At 35.4% G+C, this 18,418-nt stretch overlaps 4 protein-coding genes across 4 annotated transcripts; 2 read left to right on the forward strand and 2 right to left on the reverse strand.

The window, feature by feature from the left end:
* The first annotated feature begins 886 nt into the window (after positions 1-886).
* Positions 887-4,776, forward strand: LOC110684203. The gene is made up of 7 exons (XM_021860619.1): positions 887-1,328; positions 1,444-1,610; positions 2,417-2,628; positions 2,902-3,156; positions 3,285-3,371; positions 3,613-3,785; positions 4,323-4,776. The coding sequence occupies exons 1-7, from the start codon at positions 952-954 to the stop codon at positions 4,432-4,434; spliced, it is 1,383 nt and encodes a 460-aa protein (XP_021716311.1). The 5' UTR covers positions 887-951; the 3' UTR covers positions 4,435-4,776.
* Positions 4,777-4,953: 177 nt separating this feature from the next.
* LOC110684205 (protein LURP-one-related 7-like) lies at positions 4,954-6,401 on the reverse strand. The gene is made up of 3 exons (XM_021860621.1): positions 5,900-6,401; positions 5,360-5,560; positions 4,954-5,226 (listed from the first exon to the last, which is right to left on the reverse strand). The coding sequence occupies exons 1-3, from the start codon at positions 6,158-6,160 to the stop codon at positions 5,086-5,088; spliced, it is 603 nt and encodes a 200-aa protein (XP_021716313.1). The 5' UTR covers positions 6,161-6,401; the 3' UTR covers positions 4,954-5,085.
* Positions 6,402-6,435: 34 nt separating this feature from the next.
* LOC110684204 (RNA-directed DNA methylation 4-like) lies at positions 6,436-10,424 on the reverse strand. The gene is made up of 10 exons (XM_021860620.1): positions 9,825-10,424; positions 9,644-9,724; positions 9,307-9,395; positions 8,639-8,713; positions 8,473-8,514; positions 7,868-8,025; positions 7,606-7,724; positions 7,149-7,230; positions 6,992-7,065; positions 6,436-6,893 (listed from the first exon to the last, which is right to left on the reverse strand). Exons 1-10 carry the CDS (start codon positions 9,958-9,960, stop codon positions 6,658-6,660), a joined length of 1,092 nt encoding a protein of 363 aa, XP_021716312.1. The 5' UTR covers positions 9,961-10,424; the 3' UTR covers positions 6,436-6,657.
* Positions 10,425-13,789: 3,365 nt separating this feature from the next.
* On the forward strand, positions 13,790-16,029 carry LOC110684207 (protein NUCLEAR FUSION DEFECTIVE 4-like). Its single transcript, XM_021860624.1, has 2 exons — positions 13,790-15,201; positions 15,447-16,029. The coding sequence occupies exons 1-2, from the start codon at positions 14,051-14,053 to the stop codon at positions 15,868-15,870; spliced, it is 1,575 nt and encodes a 524-aa protein (XP_021716316.1). The 5' UTR covers positions 13,790-14,050; the 3' UTR covers positions 15,871-16,029.
* The last annotated feature ends 2,389 nt before the right edge of the window (positions 16,030-18,418 follow it).

Below are 18,418 nucleotides of genomic sequence, written 5' to 3' on the forward strand. Positions count from 1 at the left end.
CTTTTATACATTGAATTGTAATCATCCTACTTGTGATTACAATTGTCCTTCGTTGTATCTCCTAAGTAAATTTCCGTGAAAACCCGGTTGTAGTATAGGGTCGGAATTATACTTTTGGGAAAGTGATTCCGTTCACGCCTCGAAGATTTTCTGGTTTAATTTGTTTGCTATTTTTTGTGACCCTTGTTCAAACACAAATTCCCCAACAATACTAGCCTATAACCAATTAACCAGCATATGATAACAATCACAATCACAATATCTTGACTAGATGAAACCAAAATAATATTACGGAGTATATTTTCATTTTGACACATAAACAAAATAATTATGGATAATGAATAACTAGCATTATATTTTGTAAAAACCCATTTCTATATAGGCTTATAAACTGTAGGTCTTTTAATAAATTCTTTCAACACAAAAATCAACTTAAGTACAAGTCGGAATAATAGACGGATTACAAATGTGTTTATTTCATAATTATTTATACGATATACTAAACAGATCACGAATGCGTTCTTTTTATACCAATCTGACTAAGGGTCTGCTCTTTTCAGATTATTTTCAGTTCAGTTCAATTCCAATAAGCTCAGTTCATTACTTCATTTCAGTTCTTAATTTCCTTTTCTCATAAAATATTCAATTCAGCTCAGCTCAGCTTAGCTCAGTTTAGTTCAGTTTAGCTCACTTCAGTCAATCAGAACATGCCCTAATAAGACGTTACTCATATTTAATTTTCCCCCATAGACCATGGACCATGATGGTGGATTAGTCCAGTAGAATGGGTAACTTTAACAATGTCATTGAAGGCCCAATTGTTTAGATATTAGCCCAATTAATTAGGCCCAAAAAATGAAGCTCAACCACTGCACCTCCTCTTCGTAAGTTTAGGAACTCATTTCCTGAACCCCCATTTCAACAGCAGACATCCCAACTTCCGACGGCCAAATGTGGCGGCGATTTCTAACCACCGCTGTTACATCCACGCGCCACCGTAATTCATCCACTCTCACTCCAATCACCGCCGCATTATCAACCAACACCACCGACTTTTCCCGACATTTCTCGGCAAAACCCTCGAAATCTACACTCGCTAAAGCAAAGAAGAAGTTCAAAGGCGACGGAAAGTCCGATGATGTCGGAGGCGGTTCCTCGGCTGAGCTCGATGCTGACGTGGAAGGTGAACAGCTTCGGTTAAGGTCGTTGGCTGAGGATGACAAGGATAGGTCCCTTGATGTGGGTCCCAATGGTCTCCCTCTCTTCACTTCCACTTCTTCTCTTTCTCAACTCTCTCGGAAAGATACTTGCTCTTACATGAAATTCAGGTTTTTTTTTTTTTTTTTTTTTTTTTTTTGCTTTTCTTCTTCTTTTTGTTTGGAATTGAAATTGATATGAATTTGAATTTGGTTTTGATTTTGATTTTTTGGGTTGAATTTGAAGGATTGAGGATTTGAATGCGGCGTTGCCGGAGGGATTGCCGAGTGGGATGTTGAAGGAGTTTGAGGATACAAAACGATGCGCTTTGCTTGTTCGGCAGAGTTTTTTGGATCTTCGTGATAATTTTAGGCGGATTGTTGATCCTCCTACTTGGTCTTCTTCTGCTAAAGGTGCTGAATTTCATTCCTAAAACCCTAAACCCTAAAATTTTAGCTTATTATGTTTCTATTTGATTCTGCTATCTAGCTGTTTTTTCAATGTTCTATGTTATGAGTTATGTTAGGGTCAAATGTGAGTGTTTTGGGATTGATCAAGCGATTGTGAACGCGTTGAACATTTATTATGTATCTCAAGAATGGAATTTTTAGATAATTGAGCATACAAGGATATTCCAATCATAGCAAATTCCATGAGAATGAGACTTGATGTTGTTTTGCTTTCGCTATATTTTTGATGGCTCAAACAATGTGTGGAGCCACTGTGTATTTGTAATCGTTCATTCATCACAATGCCTTTGTTGTTTGTCATGACTTTTGACTTTGAGTTCTACCTGATTGCTGTGAGCTGAAACTGAGGAGTTTGAAATTATTCTACTATTATACATCTTTCATGGAAGTTTACTACGCCGATGATTATTTACATCATATAGTGTATTGGATCACATGGTCATTGCCTTGTCAATTCTTGATTAAAATTGGTTAGTTAATGAATTATTTAGGCGTTCTTGGACTACTAGCAGCGTAAGAGCTGATCTGATTTAATCTTTTACAGTTTATGAGGATTTTGAAAAATCATTTGTGTAGCCAACCATAATTGTTGAAGAGAGGGGGTAGGAAGTTTAGCTTTGTTGTTTTGGAAGAAACTAATACTGTAACACAATGTTCCTTTCTACCATGTGTATGGAATTGTTCATATATGGTTTGCGTTCTGAATTCCTAACTCAATTGTTGTACATGGATTGTGTATATATTTTCAGCACCAAAACCTAGAAAACAGATTGTCTTGGATGGTCCTCGTAGCTGTGGTAAAAGTATTGCACTTGCAATGCTTGCTCATTGGGCTCGTGATGAAGGTTGGCTGGTCTTTTATTCCCCCAAAGGTCGTGATTGGACTCATGGTGGATTTTTCTATAAAAATCCACAAACCGGTCTTTGGGATTCCCCTGTTCAGGCTGAAAATATTCTGAAGGCAAGTCCCAATCACTGTCTTTAACTCTTGTGATTCACAGTGAGGTTGTACCAAGTTGACTAAATCATTAAGATGTCTCCAAGGTTGAGAGGATGTTAATTGAATACGTGGCACATTTGAACAGTAACACAGATATATTTCCCTACTTCACAAAAAATAAGTTTCCATCTTTGGTGCCTTTTCAACTAACAATGAAATTATTAAGTTGATGCATGGTCTGTTCCATTATTTCGTTATAATATTTACTAATGTTTCATTCCTCTTGCTTTATAGGACTTTCTCAAATTTAATGAAACTTGCTTACGTCAACTCCCTTGTCATATATCTGAACCTATTCCTCTGGGAGAAGGCGCTGGTGTGGGATTTATGAAGGGAGCAGATTCCATGGCGATGCCAGATGGTTCAACTTTATATGATCTAATCCAGACTGGAGTTACTCATACACATGCTGCTGTTGGAGTGCTAGTCCGCTTACGGAAGGAGTTATCCCTGGTTAAAGATGTTCCTGTGCTTCTTGCAATTGACCAAGTAAGTTTATATTGCAGCTTTAGTTGTCTCTATGCCAACTCTTGGTTAACTTCCTATCAACTTAATATGGATACAGATTCGGCTTCAGCTAAGCTTATAAATTCTGCTTATTTTGCTGGCTTTTGCAGTACAACAATTGGTTTACTTTTAGTGAATTTGAAGAGGTTGTTACACCCCGTTCTTCCAGACCAATTCATGCTAAAGAACTTGCAACGGTGAGAACTCTCTGTCTCTCTCTCTCTCTCACTCACTCACACTCACACTCACACACACACACACACACACACACACTCACACACACACACACACACACACACACACACACACACAGATTTAAGCTAAAGTACACGTGTATGAAGTGGCTCATGATAATTTCTTATAATTGTACTGCAAATTTGGTAAAATTGTACAATTAGAAGCTTTTTGTTGATTCATCGTTGAATCCTTTGTGTGCAGGTAAATGCATTCAGGCCCATGACACATGATGACATGATGGTTGGTGCATTCTCGCACTCTACAGCAGTGGGGAAGTTGCGTAAAGACTTGCCTGGTGTACCAGATAATGCTCGTATTGATTTTCCTCGATACACTCTGGATGAAGCTGCAGCTGTTTGCCATTATTACGTTAGGTATGCCTTCAGATAATTGCCACATAATGTAACTTTGCTGATCATATTGCGCTGTCTCCAATCATCATAATATGAATTTAAAGGTTTATGGTGTTACTGATGTAGTTATCCTTGATAATTTTGCATCTTTTCTTCTTTTGTGGTGTGCACTTCAACCCCTCTGCAAATGTGCATACTGGAAGTAACTTTTGCTATAAACTGGGAGAAGGAAAGTTGGTACTTCGTAGATTGGATTTTATATGTTCGAGGCCATGTTGGTTGCCTCACTTGGGATGGAGAATATGCGTCATTATTGTTCTGCCTATATGCAGGATGTTGAAGTTTATGAATTGCTGCTGTCATTCTATTTAAATGTGTCTATTGTAACTAGCTCCCCTCGCTGATATTTCCACTTGGTCTTTTATTGCTGCCTATGCTGGTTTTCTGTATCTATTTATCATTTGTTTTATACTGTAATTTGTTTTTGTTGTTCTCATGGCTGATTGTGAAGAGCTTAATGGCTTTCTATTTTGAGCTTTAACAATTTTGCAAATGTAGGCAAAGGCTTATCCGTCGAGAAGTGTTCACTGAAGAGAAGTGGAAGAAGATGTATTATCTTGCAAATGGAAATGGATCAGAGATGAGATGGCTATCACCCCTAATGTGGTGAATATGTACAATCCTGTCCTCGGTTCAGCTATTCAGCTAAAAATTCAAGTTGGCGTTATACTGTGTACCTTGCAATTTTGATTGCTATCACCAGGAATAAGGTCCTGTTGTTTCCTTGTAAACACACCATGGAGTAATAGCAGATTCTTTTTTGGTTAGTCTTCCCCCCTCATAGTATATTTATGTCTCCCCTCCTTTCTTTTGGGGGTTTTGAAGAATGATGGAGAACTCCACTGGCCTTGTTTTCAAGGCACTTAGGTTTTGTAAACACTATGCAATTGATGATAGAAATGGTTTTTGGTCGTTTAGTTGTTTGGAAATCTCGCCAATCATAACAGTTTAATCCTGCACTTGCCCTATTTTTTGGTATCCTATTTGCCTTCTCCATTAAGTCACAGGATCACATATTCACAACAGATCGAATCGACTCGAGGAATCACTTCGTATAACTTTAAATGTCAGTTGCACAGGTACATAATATACATCAGTCTGAAAACAATAGCAGGGTAGCACTGAGATGGAGAAAAAGTTTTTAAATTGTTTCAATTGAATGGAATGCTTTGCATGCCACAATGAGTAGCAACAATATTTGCGAAGGCTAATGTAATCACAATTATCAAATTTCTTCATCAAGTTGCCTAAAAAATGAAACTCATTGTTTTCGTCCATCCAAAAATACTAAAATCAACGAAGCAATGAAGTTATAATCGCTGTATCCAGGAAAAATGGTTACTCTGAATTTACTCCTCCCCACGAAATGCTTCCTAAAACCAAGCTTGTACATAAGATTTGTCTGCATCCAATGAAAACTCAAGTCATACTCACAAGAAACGATGGTAAAGTAAGCAATTTGATAACCGAAAGATAAACCTGCACATTAGCCAGGGTTGTGGACGGGCTGTTCATGCTAGCGTCGAGTACCATACCTGAGCTACTATGAATTTGTCCTGATAAATGGTGCAAGTTCTCCAGAAAACGCAACCTCTGATCGCAAAAGTTAAGTTTGCGCCATCATCTCTAGCAACATTTACACTGAATTCTATCTTATTAAATGTAATCAGCGTCTGTTCCGCCTTGAAAAGTAATTCCTCACAACTATCACCCTTGAAGCCTTTCCACGACCCATCCTACATATATAAACCATAAGTCAATTACTGCTTATACATAATCTGCAAGATCAATTACCAAACACAGCGCCCCAAATTGTTGCAGAATTGATCTGTCACCAAATCAATAGTTTTGTAATCACAACAACACATTGCAGAATTATCCTGTCTTGTAAACTAAAGATTCTAAAACCTGGATAATTTTCCTAACTAAGGCTATGAGAAAGTCTTGGAGGTGGTTGCAAAACCAGGGATTGAATCATCAACAAATTGACACCAAGAATTAAACCCAGATATCACAATACAATAATAATCGATTAAAACGCAAGATTCCAAAGAAAGGAGGAGAGAGAAACTGACATGACACCGGAAAATAGAGACGAGAGAATTGCCGGAAGAATCCAATAGGACACGCCCCCGTAAACCATGGTTATGCTTTGGTGAAAGTGGAGAAGCGTCGCTAACTTTGTAGCGTAGATTACCAAAAGCGTCGAAAAAGCGTAGGCCTTTTCGATTTTTCTTGACGAATAGATCTATGGGTATTTGTGGAATTCCTTGATGAACTTCGACTACTACCTCTTCATTTTCTCTCTCCTCTGAACTCAAACTCGAATTGGTCATCCTTCAGATTTTTAATTTTAATCAAAAAAATTAAAAATCCAAAGGTTTGACGTTTTTTTTTCCTCAGATCATCATCATTGTCATCGTCCAGGTTGAATTGTGGAAAAAGAATCTGCCTTTTTTCTTTAACTAGCGTTTTTTATACGTATACTTATTTTCCTTTTTTTTCAATTTCTTTTACAAAAATAAAATCACTGCAAAACTCCAATTTGATTAAGGTAAATAGAATATTCTATCTTATTACTCCGTATAAGGTAAGGTTTGAGACAAACAAATTTGATAATCAGACTGGAATACTTAACTTCATTCCTGGAAAGTTCTAAACAATTAGCTATCAATGTTGTCAAAATTGTTCACACATTACCAACCGGCAAACACCACCCGTTTTCCTACACTTTTAGCAGATAGCAAAATATGCACCAAATTTACAAGCGTGTCATTACGTTGAGAATATAAGTTAGTAAAAGGTAATGTAAGCCAACAACTCAACGATGTGCTCATCTCCAGTCTTCATCGTCACCATCATCATAAGAGTCAGCGTTGTCATGGGATTCGTTCATTTCATCTTCGTATAGTGGATCTTCTGCTTGGTCAAATCCTATTGAGTCCTCAGATTTTTCCGACATATCACTCTCTGCTTCGCTTTCCTCTTCTGAGTCACTACCAGATTTCGAACTCTTCTCCTCATCTGAAGACTCCTCTTCTGGATAATCGTTAGCAGGATGGTCCTCAGCTGTCACCCAGTATGAAAAACATTTTGTGTCAGTACCCTGTAAGCGATTACCATTGGAATCAATAGATTTATGGCAGAGAAGAGATGGAAGCGATTACCATTGGAATCATCAGTTTCATAGTCCGAATAATCAGGACCATCATAGTGATCATCATCATCATCAACTTGGACCCTGATCAAGGAATTGTTCATAAGCAAAACCAGGGAAAATAAAATGTTGAATGATGTATTAAGAACATAAGTAAAGTTCCATACAAAGGAAATGGATAAGATGCCTCTGTTTCATCTATCTGTTCCTTGACTGTATACAGGTCGTACACGTATTCTTCAGCTGAATCTGCAAAGAGTATACGTAATTACGTAAAATTGTATAGTAATGAATTCATCTTTTGGCTTACACCAAGATTACTACTACAAAAGAATTACAGCTACAAAATATTCTCACAGAAGAATTTTAGTAATGAATTTTAGCTTAGTCATACAGATAACAAGATAAATTCCAGCTCAGTCACAGATAACAAGATAAATTCCAGCTTAGTCACACAGCTAACAAAATAAATTCCATCACACAGCCAACAAGATAAACAAAAACTTCACAACTGAATTGTAAAGCCATCCCCTCTGTCTAATATCTTCTAACATATGGCATAACAGCAAATAAAGCAACTTGAAATCTATAAGGACTATAACAAAAGAAAATGTACAAACAAACCATGTCTGGAAGCAGAAGAAACAATGTCAGATTCGATCTCTTCAGCAGCACCAGGAACACACTCCCTTAAAAGAGGTAAAAATTTACTGAGGATCTCCTGCTCTTCCACAGACATTTCTCTGCAACGATCAAAGAATTTAGCATCCTTTAATTACACAACATTAAACAGGTAAAATTATATGAAGGGCACAGAGAGCTTTTGCATTTTATGTATATATTTATTTATTTATTGTTGATTGATAATGGAACACAGGAAACTTACTCCTGTTTGTTTATCATTTTAGAGGTCTCCTCTGCCTTGTCAACACGAAGAACATCATAGACACGACATACTTCATTCAAAGCCTCATCATGGATAGCCTTTTTATTGTGTGTTCTATGCTTCCATATTTGTTCAAAACGTGCACCTCTTGCTATTTCCTAAAAGAGGCAAAATCACATGGACGGCAAATTAATGTAAGTTCTTACAACAGTTTCAATTATGGATATACTATCAGCATAGAAACAAACTAAAATCGATACAATGTTTCACTATATAATACATAGTAATTATTAGAACTTATAAGAAAGAATCAATTAGAAGGTGATTCAGGAAGTGTTTGTCGATGGCGAAGAACAGAGGGTTATGATGCTTGTATAGCTAATTATGATACATAATGCTTCTCTCGTAGCTCAAAGAATAGGTAAAGCCAACAACTTCTGTATTCATTGAGACAGTGAAGAAGCTATAACATGCAACTTGATGGATGCTCACCCACTTGATGGCATATAAAATTAAAGACAATACAGTACCCATAGTGTCCAATGAACAACATATTAAAAATTCCTACTGATGAAATGCAAGATTTGCAATCCCACTAACACTACCTCTTGTTCTTGCTTTGCTTTGGACAATAGCTGGTCATGCTTCTGCAAAATTCAAAAATAAAACACAAAAAAGATAAGTGCTTTCAACATAACCTCCTTACAAATGCATACAAGTAAAAATAGAGAGAAGGGGAGGGGGAGGGGGGGGGGGGTTGTCAGCACATACATTCTCTTTCTGGAGAGTGCGCCTTCTCTCTTTAGTGCTTGCTTTAAACTTGGAATCGCCATCAGGAGTAGGTGGCTGAATAAAGAACAAATACATAAGCGAAATTGGATAAGAAAACAAATCATTAAGAATAGGGTTACAGCTATTCATATTTTGAGTTTTAGACAATAGCAGGAACATATAGACAACACTCCTAGGAAAGCAAAGGTGAAAAACAGAATATGAATCAGATGAGGCAGCAGATGCTACATAATAATCTCATTTTATCCTAGGAGGAGAGAACACTGATCCAAAGTAATGGTGGCTAATTTAAACCAAGAATCTTTATGCAATATCTACTAGATGTAAGTCCATCAGAGACAATGCAACAAGTCCAAAATAATTTGGGATGCATAATCATTCACCACCTTCCGAAATTAAGAATAGTGAATAGAATTCTGGGGCATTCAACAAGCAGTGTCATTTCAATTGTTTGCCCCAACATATCCTCGCTTCCTACAACAGACATTTTGGTTAAAATTTGAGTACTTTTTAGTACTGAGGAGTTGCGACTTGCGACAACATGACAATTATCCAAATGGAAACAAGGAATTTAGAGCACAACTGCAAAAAACACGAATGGTGCAAATTCAAGGAGGGAGGGGGGAGCAAGTTGTAGAAAAACTAACCACAAAGGATTGCAGAAAGTGAATGCTAGCTTTAGCACTGCTAACAGTTTCGACATGTTCGACAAGGACCCTTTTGATCTTCAATTCCTCTGCCACAAGCACAATCATATTAACATTCAATTACAAAACACTTGTGAAATTCTCAACCTCAAAAGTTGCAATTTCACCAAAGTATAAGCTAAACAAGCTATTCCAATGGAAAATCATTCCCAGAAAACAAAGTACAGAATTCAATTACAAAACAAAGTAAAGCAATCACCAAAATTTAACCTAATTTCATAAAAGTCACCATAATTTAACCTAATTTTATAACAGTCAAATCAAAATTGCAACAAACCTTGAGTAGAAGAATCAGAAATCGATAACTTCTGAAAATCGATTAACGGTCGTTTCACAGGTATCTCATTAATTTCCAGCCCTAACATCGTATTGCATTATAAAAACATATTCTTTGTCAAATTCAATTTTGCAAATTCAAAATTAGGAGTAAAAAAAAAAGAGAGAGAGAGAGAACATACAGAAAGCTTCAAGAGGAGATTGATCAAGTTTGCGCTTAACCCTAACAACGACTGCCTTATTATCGCCATTGTTGTCGTTCGATAACCTTGAATTTGAAGAGCTTTCTCCAACTTCATCTTTCATAATTGACTCCATTTTCCCCTCTTTTTCTACTTCAATTTGGAATTTGAGATGGAAAGTTCGTCAATTTTGCGAAAAAGATGGAAATTTCAGATAAAATTGAAGGGTTAAAGGGAGGGTTTTGCCCAGAATTTTCTGAAAGAGCTCCAGAATTTCGGCACAGTTTATTGGCATTTTATTTATTTTTTTATTTATGTCTACTTTTTTTTTTTTTTTTTTTTTTTTTTGAGGGAATTTATATATGTCTACCTTCGTAAATAAAATAGGTTTGCGTTTATTTTCAGCTGTTTTTGGATTAAAAAATTACTCGTACCTTTGTATGAAGGGACTCCTAAAATATACGGTATCTTTTTCCTTATCTTTATTCAATTTATTATATACTTCTTGGGAAAAAAAAAAAGATCAATAGTCACCCAATTTTTAAAAACCAAAAATGTAACTTTGCAAGGCTATGTGTATTCTAATTACGTAGTACTCTGTATATTCTTTCACTTATAGATAGTATAGAGTAATAAAAGCCTAAACATAATAATGTGATGTATGTCAATATAGGTAAAAAAAATATATTTTAAAATATTACTCGTATTAAAACTTTATTATTCCTTAAAAAAAAAAAAAAAAGAGAGAAGTACTATTTGTTTGCATTTAGGCTTGAACATCAATAATTATTCATTTGGTTTAAATGTTCCTTTAAAATCAAAACCTCGTTAATAAACTCCATTTCACGGTGTAATTATAAAAGTTACATTGCATTTAACACCATTACTATCTTAATCTCCTATGTTAACCTCCGTCCCCTTCTTCTCTAAGCATTCATATCCTTCAGAACTTCACTCTTACTCGATCTTTCGGTATAATCTTGCATGCAAAGCATCAACAATATTCATCAAGCTGATATGATCAAGTTCATGCACCTATATATGTATGATCTATCTTCTTCTCTTCTTTGCATTGCTTATTTTTTTTCCTTGTACTTTTTCATTTTGGGAAGACTATCATTGATTTTTTAAGAATTTATTGGTTAGGTTAATTTGCTTATAGTATTTGTTGCTTGTTAAATTGAAGAATGTTGGAGTATTAATACTTGTATATATGTTTAATGTATGTTTGATTCATGTGTCAGTGAACATCTTGATAAGCTATGACTTCGAAGATTACTTGAAACAATTTTGCTTCGACAAATAAATTAATACAACATCAAGGAATTGAAGCTAGACAATATTTTTTTGTCACTTACGCTCTTCTTTAACTTTTTTTTTTAGGTATTTAACACTCCTCTTTCTCCTCATTTTTTTAATGAATTATTTTTTCTGTTATGTGGTTTTAATAATTAGTATTCATATATCTCTGTGACAAAATACTTCATATTTTAGAGATGGTCGCGTGCTAAAATATTTGATAGGTCGTTTTTTTTTTATTCAAGTTAATATCCTATATACTACCTCCGTTTCATATTATTTGCAATATTTTGACATAAAGTAGAGAGAGAAAATGTCTAATCGTTGCAAATAATATGAAACGGAGGTATTAATAAATACAGAGCATCTATAACATGCCTTGAGATTAGAGAAGAAAATGAAAATTGAGTGAGCTAAGGTGTGTCCCTACTATTTTGGGGTATAAGAGCAAAGGTGTGAACTCTAAGACTATTAAATTTTCATTGGCCAAATTCCAAATAATATTTGTTGCATTTGTGAAAAGAAAGGCAAGTGTTTGTTTTTTGTACGTCCAATCCTCCGTATTTATCTATCAATCAAGTTCATGTTTCAAGAAAGAGATAAGCAATTACTTATGAAATAATAGAGGTTGCTTCCTTTTTCTTCTTTTGATTACTCGGACAAAGCTTCTAAAACAATTCGCTCAGCTAGCTTTGCTGCATCATATAAAGTCCTAAGAAGACTTCTTTTCTTTTGGCCTTTGCGTTTATTGTTGTATAGATTGATGATTTGGGGTAACTTTTAAATATATAGGTTCATGAATATAATGAACACAAAATTATGGTCTAATAAATCACCTTTGAATGAATAAATACCGTGGGAAAAAATTTGTCGGCTAACAGCTAACATTTAGGGATCTTGCATTTGATTTGACTAATATTCTTTCTAAACTCCTTTTTTAATGAATACTAAGTATAAATTTGCTTTCCCGTTTAAAGTTATAATAGTTTGTCAAATACACTTGTCAATGGATAACTTTAAAGATAATATTATAAATAAAAAAAAATTATAATTATAAGCTTGAGACTAATTTAACAATAGTATTATACAATTATATTTGATTTTTAAAGTTGCTACTCCATATGATTAATAATGTAAAAGTTAAATTATTGTGAGTATATTGTAAATTGGAGGAAGTAATAAATCGGCCTGATAATTATAGCCATATTACTGTTTTTTTTTTTTTTTTTACTCAATTTTACACCGTCTTTGTTGGTTAATGATTTTCAACTGTTTTCATCTGTAGTTGGTCCTATTACATTAATCAAAGCATAATTACAAGTATTCCTTTTCACACTAGAAGTGGAAAGATGCTTAACTGTTGAAGAATTTCCATTTCACTATTTTTGCGTAGAGGCTTTAATTTGCTGCACGTTACAGTTGATTGCTTCATATAAAGCAGGCCAATTCTATGAGAAACTATTGGGCCGCCACCGTAATTTAGTGACACGCTATAAAGAAGCAATATAAATCGGAACATGAATAAACCATGTAGAAGAAGAGTGTAACATAATAACATAAAGATTATAAGTTTTGTCCTCTTTTAATAACGGAAATTTTAAAACCTCTAGCATTTTACTTCTATGTTTCCTATATTCAAAACTATGTACTCGTACTTGTGTTATCTTGTTAAGATTGTACTCTATATACTTTAGTTTTTAACGCCTATGAATATGATATAGTAGTACTGTCACTTTAGGTATAAATAAATGTACATAAATTGCCTTGACTTAAAGAGGAAAAAGTTCCTTAACAATTCCGGAAAACTTGTCTAAGTTTAGTGACATGATTAGTTCAGTGTTAAAAACGCAATTAATGCTGTACTTGGTATTAAGACAATTGATTGGTCTATCTCTTGACTACCATGTTTTTCTCCACATCTGTTTCTAACCCTCTAGTCAGGAACAGAGATAATCTGTAACAAAAAATTTTACATCATAGTCAAAAATTTTACATCATCATAGTCGTAATCATAATCATAATCATATTTTGACCCGTCGAAAAGCCTAGAATTATCGCTTAATGAGATTAATTACAGTTTGTTCTGTTACTTTGATCAACAAGTTTAGCCATGAATAAAATTTTCTCATTTCATTACTGGGACCCTATGATATGTGTGGGTGGTTCTAATTGAATACTCTTGCGGGCGGCGTCTCACTATTTTGTTGATAAAGACATGTTATGATAGGCTTGAAATTAATAGCAGAAACTCTTGTACGTGTAACAGGTCGACACTAATTTTATCGGTGTATCCAACATGTCTGAGGTGACTTGTTATATTGTTGAAGGGTGATGAATTTTTCATAATAGATCAAGGTGACTTACTGCGTGTCTCACTTATAGACCGATCACACTAAAGACCGAGTGGACAATATAGGGCCGTATATCATGCTCATGGTTATGGAACAAGATTGGAAAGAGCAAAGAATTAACCCAACACGAACCCAAGATAAGATAATCCCAACCCCAACCAAGAAAGGAATTTAAGTAGTTGCCATCTATAATATATCATATATGGCATGCATGTACATGCTTGTACTCACATCAAATGTTAATGCGTGTATATTACGATCACTCATGATTTTTCCATTAATCAAGCACGTACATCAACATTAAAACTGAAGGTGGTGGTAGATAAAAATCCACATTATATTTTTTCCAGCCACAATATATAGTTTTGTCCAAATTAAAACTACTTACATATCTTGCTTTCTAGCTCTTTGCCTTTCATTCACATCCTTTCCCTCTCAAAGAGGGCTCTCTTATATGTACTTGAATCTTTCCTATAAAGAAGGGAATCAGGTAGATAAAAAATCATTCGAAATATAGATTTTCGTCTAAAAAAAGAATTTAAACCCACCTAGCCAGTAGCCACAACAGCTATAGCCATGACTCGAAGCACAGCTCTTCAATGGCTAAGCTTGGTGGGTATTATATGGCTTCAATCGATAAACGGAACCAATTCTAACTTCCCTGCTTATTCTTCTCAGCTAAAGCAACTCCTTTCCATATCCCAACTGCAACTCAACAACCTTGCACTTGCATCTGATGCAGGGAAGCTCTTTGGTTGGTTTGCTGGCATTGCTGCCATTTACCTACCTTTGTGGCTAGTTCTTTTGATTGGTTCTTCTCTCGGCTTGATCGGCTATGGTTTGCAGTATCTTTTCCTCACCCACCATATTACCTTCCTTTCATACTGGCATATATTCTTTCTCACAGTTTTAGCAGGAAACGGCATTTGCTGGATCAACACAGTTTGTTATCTGGTTGCCATACAAAATTTCCCCTTTCATAGGCAGGCTGCTGTTGGTCTGAGTACTTGCTATTTAGGATTAAGTGCTGTAATTTATACTGCAGCTGTTGGTGCTTTTTCTTCTAAGCCTTCTAAAAAAGCAGAAGATTATATGCTTTTCAATTCCCTCTTTCCTTTAGTAGTTAGTATCATAACTGCGCCTTTTCTCCGGCATATTGATAATGATAAGCCTAAGAAGGTTGAGCGTGGCTTTTTTGGTGTTCTAGTGATAACACTAGCCACTGGAATATATGCTGTAATGAGTAACTTGGGACCGATCTCAAGGAAGTCCTCGCCATGGTTTAAGGTGGTTGGTTTAGGAGTCTGTCTAACAGCACTGTTGCTAATTCCTATGGCAGAATTTATTGTTCATATATTGGAAGAAAAATGTCATTTTAACAGGGAAAGGCGAGTATGTGATCTTACAACTGATGCAGATGAAGTAGATGATCGGCAAGATGTAGAGAATCGAATCAAAGATCAGAATGAAAACATTGTTGAAGTCAAGCAGGAAATTTGTGCCATGGAAGAAATTGGTGTCAAATTGATGCTGAAGAGACTGAATTTCTGGTTGTACTTCTTCATATACATTTCTGGTGGCACTCTGGGACTGGTTTATCTAAACAACTTGGGACAAATAGCAGAGTCTCGAGGCTTTGCCAGGACATCTTCTTTGGTGTCCTTAGCCTCTGCATTCGTGTTTTTTGGTCGTCTCTTGCCAACTGCCCTCGATTATGCCTACTCCAGGTATGCTCCGTCCAACTAGCAAACTACTATTGTATTCTAGGACACAACACAAAAAAACTATGTGGTGTCTTGGTTAAACCCCTGATGTCGTTTAGTTGACATCCCATCCAGTGGAGGAAGTTGCTTACTTGGTCTCCCCTAGGTAAGTAAAACTTCCCACGGAAATGAGTTTAACCAAACAATTCTTAACGCATCCTGCGAAACATACTGATCTTTAATTTACTATGTTTTTTTTTGTCAAGCAGGAGCAAGTGCATAGTTCCAGGGCCAGCCTCTATAGGAGTTGCAATGATGCCAATGGCAGCAGCATTCTTCTTGCTCATAATCAATAAAAGCAACCTTTTACTTCATTTCAGTACAGCAATTATAAGTTTTTCCACTGGTATAATCACTGCCATTTCAGTTTCTACAACAACAGAGCTTTTTGGACCCAACAATTTTGGAGTGAATCATAATGTTGTGGTCGCAAATATCCCTCTAGGGTCCTTCCTATTCGGAGGTTTAGCAGCACTTTTGTATCGCAAAGAAGGAGATGGGCATGGCAGATGCTTGGGTCTGCAATGTTACAGCAAAACCTTCGGCATCTGGGGATCCCTATGTTCCTTAGGAATTGTCCTTGCTTTAGTACTCCATTTTCGCACTCGCAAATTCTATTTGCAGAGGTTGTAGCCTTGTAGGGGCAGAGTAGCATATATATATGTCAATGCTTTTTTTTCTAGGAAGAATACTAAACACCATATAGGATTTGTTGTCTTTTTTGACAGCCCAATTCAATATACTAGATACTAACCAGGTGCATGTATTTTCCTGCACTTTCTGGGTTGTGTATACTACAGTGTAGTCATCAAATTCTTACTTAATTTGACATGTGTTATTGTGTTAAGTTGGGAGGAGTGTTAGTACTAGCAAATGTAGGTAGCAAATGTAGGTAGATTTTTAGTAGATCTACTACATACATGCATGAGAAATTCATGACTTGTAGTTTCAACAGTTCTTTCTTTTATTGGTTCAATCCATATGATTCAGTAAATCGCCACCCTAAATCCAAACCTGAATAGATTTTCCTAGAAGTAAACCACCGATAATAGTGCTTCAACAGACATGTGTGTCGAGTAGGGGTGTAAATAAGCCGATACGTTCACGAGCTAATCGTGAACAAACTCAGTCAAAGCTAGGTTAGAACTTGTTTATTAAGTAACGAGCAAGGTTGAACAAAAATCTTAACCTCGTCAAATAAATAACCAAAGCTAGAACATCATGTTCTACTCGATAGTGCTCGTGAACTATTTTAAATTCTTTTATAAGTTTGTTCACACATGATCACAACTTGGTCAAATCTCACTCTCGAATAATATTTATTATATTTAAACTACTTAAGTATTCCTTCCGGGTTTTTTTAAAGTATCCTATAGAATGTGTGTGCGGAGTTTTAGGCAAAAGAATAAAATAAGATATAAGTGGAGTATATGATTAGAAATAAATGGGAGACCGCTAGGTATATTGTGAGAGGGAGAAATATTATAAAGTAATAGTGGGGTAAAAAAAAAGAGAGAGAATAGATATATTAGGGCTAGTCTATTTAATTAAGCTCTATTTAAGCTCGTTTAAGGTTGAGCTTCAACTCAAAATACAAGCGAGCACGTTCATGAAGAAATCTCAAACAAGTCAAATCCTAAGCTAAGCTTGAGCAGGATTTTTAAAAGCTCGAGATAGCTCAAACACTAATATTTCCTATCAAGCTTAGCTTGAACAGACTAAAACCCAACTCGACTCAGATCATTTGCAGTCCTAAATGTCGACGCACACCTTCACATTGGATCACAATAAACAAGCGACCCTCTACGTGCAATAATCTAGGATCACTTACCCTCTTTGATTCAACACCTAAGACGAGAAATTGTTCCTCCAAGTTTCCTACTTAAGCTAATTGAACAACCGAAGTTATATCATTGTACATAGTACTCGTAATAGACAGTATCAATTCACAAGGATTCAAGGAGCAGCAGGTAACATCACAAAAATAAGTTCTGGAGCCTGTAAAATGTGTTTTGGCCTTTAGGGAGGTAGGTAGCTGAGGCATAATCAACATTAAATTGGGCATCTGCCCCAGTGATGTACAAGTCACTATGTCATTCACTCGTACAAACTAATTAAAGCATATTATTAATAGTTTAGTTTCTAATTTCCTTCTCTCATAAAATATTCATTTCAGCTCTATTTAGTTCAGTTTAGTTCAACTCCAATCAGTTCAATGCAACTTACTAAATGTGAACATGCCCTTAAATATGTATTGACAAAAGTACCGATTTAAAAAACATAAATCCCTTTTTTTTCTTTTTTATTTATTCGAACATAAATCCCTTTTTTTTCTTTTTTATTTATTCGAACATAAATCCCTTGGTAGTACGGAGTAGAAGAAAGAGTTTTTTTAAGGACATTAATTAATTAATAACACAGTCATTTTAGGTCCACGTTTGTCTATTTTATGCTAATATGGTCCTCGTCAACGATTGTTGTGTTACATTGCCAAAGTATATAAGAAAATAATTCATTTCAACATTTTCAAAAACATCATAGAAAATAAAATAGCTTCCCATGCGTTAAGTTTGAGGGTTAAGAAAAATAATTTTCTCTATGAAGTTTGAAAAGACCTATAAAAAAAAGCTGGAAATACATCTGACTAGAAACGATAAATCTAAAATTGACGAAGACCAAAAACAGAAGTGCACATACTGTTATGTAAATGACCAGGACTTGACAACAACATAACATTAGCACATACTACGTATACTCAGATGTTCAAACAAGTTAGAAAAAAAACTTAGCAATAATAGTCTAACACAGAATGATGAAATGGCATATTGACCAAGAGAAGTAGAAATGTAGAATGAATTAGAAGGCATAAGAACCATTCATATAACAGAGTTGATCGTACGAAACAAGGCATTACAAACCTTTGGAGGAGGTTATTTCCATTTATTGCACTCAAAATTGACATTTTCCACATTTGTGCTTGTGTAGTCGTGTTTTCGTGTACTAGAGGACTAGAGGAGTAAGGGGACCTTTCACTGGGGCTGCAACTTCTAATCCTATCAGCCCTAATAAGTTCAAATGAGCTACATCTTGATTCCATTGGAAATTTTAATTAATTTGAAAATTTCATAGTAGCTTCAGGTGATTTCAATCAAATTTGGAATCATTTTGATGTGACCTTTTG

This window comes from Chenopodium quinoa, unplaced genomic scaffold (assembly GCF_001683475.1).
Source record: "Chenopodium quinoa cultivar QQ74 unplaced genomic scaffold, ASM168347v1, whole genome shotgun sequence".
Taxonomy (NCBI): domain Eukaryota; kingdom Viridiplantae; phylum Streptophyta; class Magnoliopsida; order Caryophyllales; family Amaranthaceae; genus Chenopodium; species Chenopodium quinoa.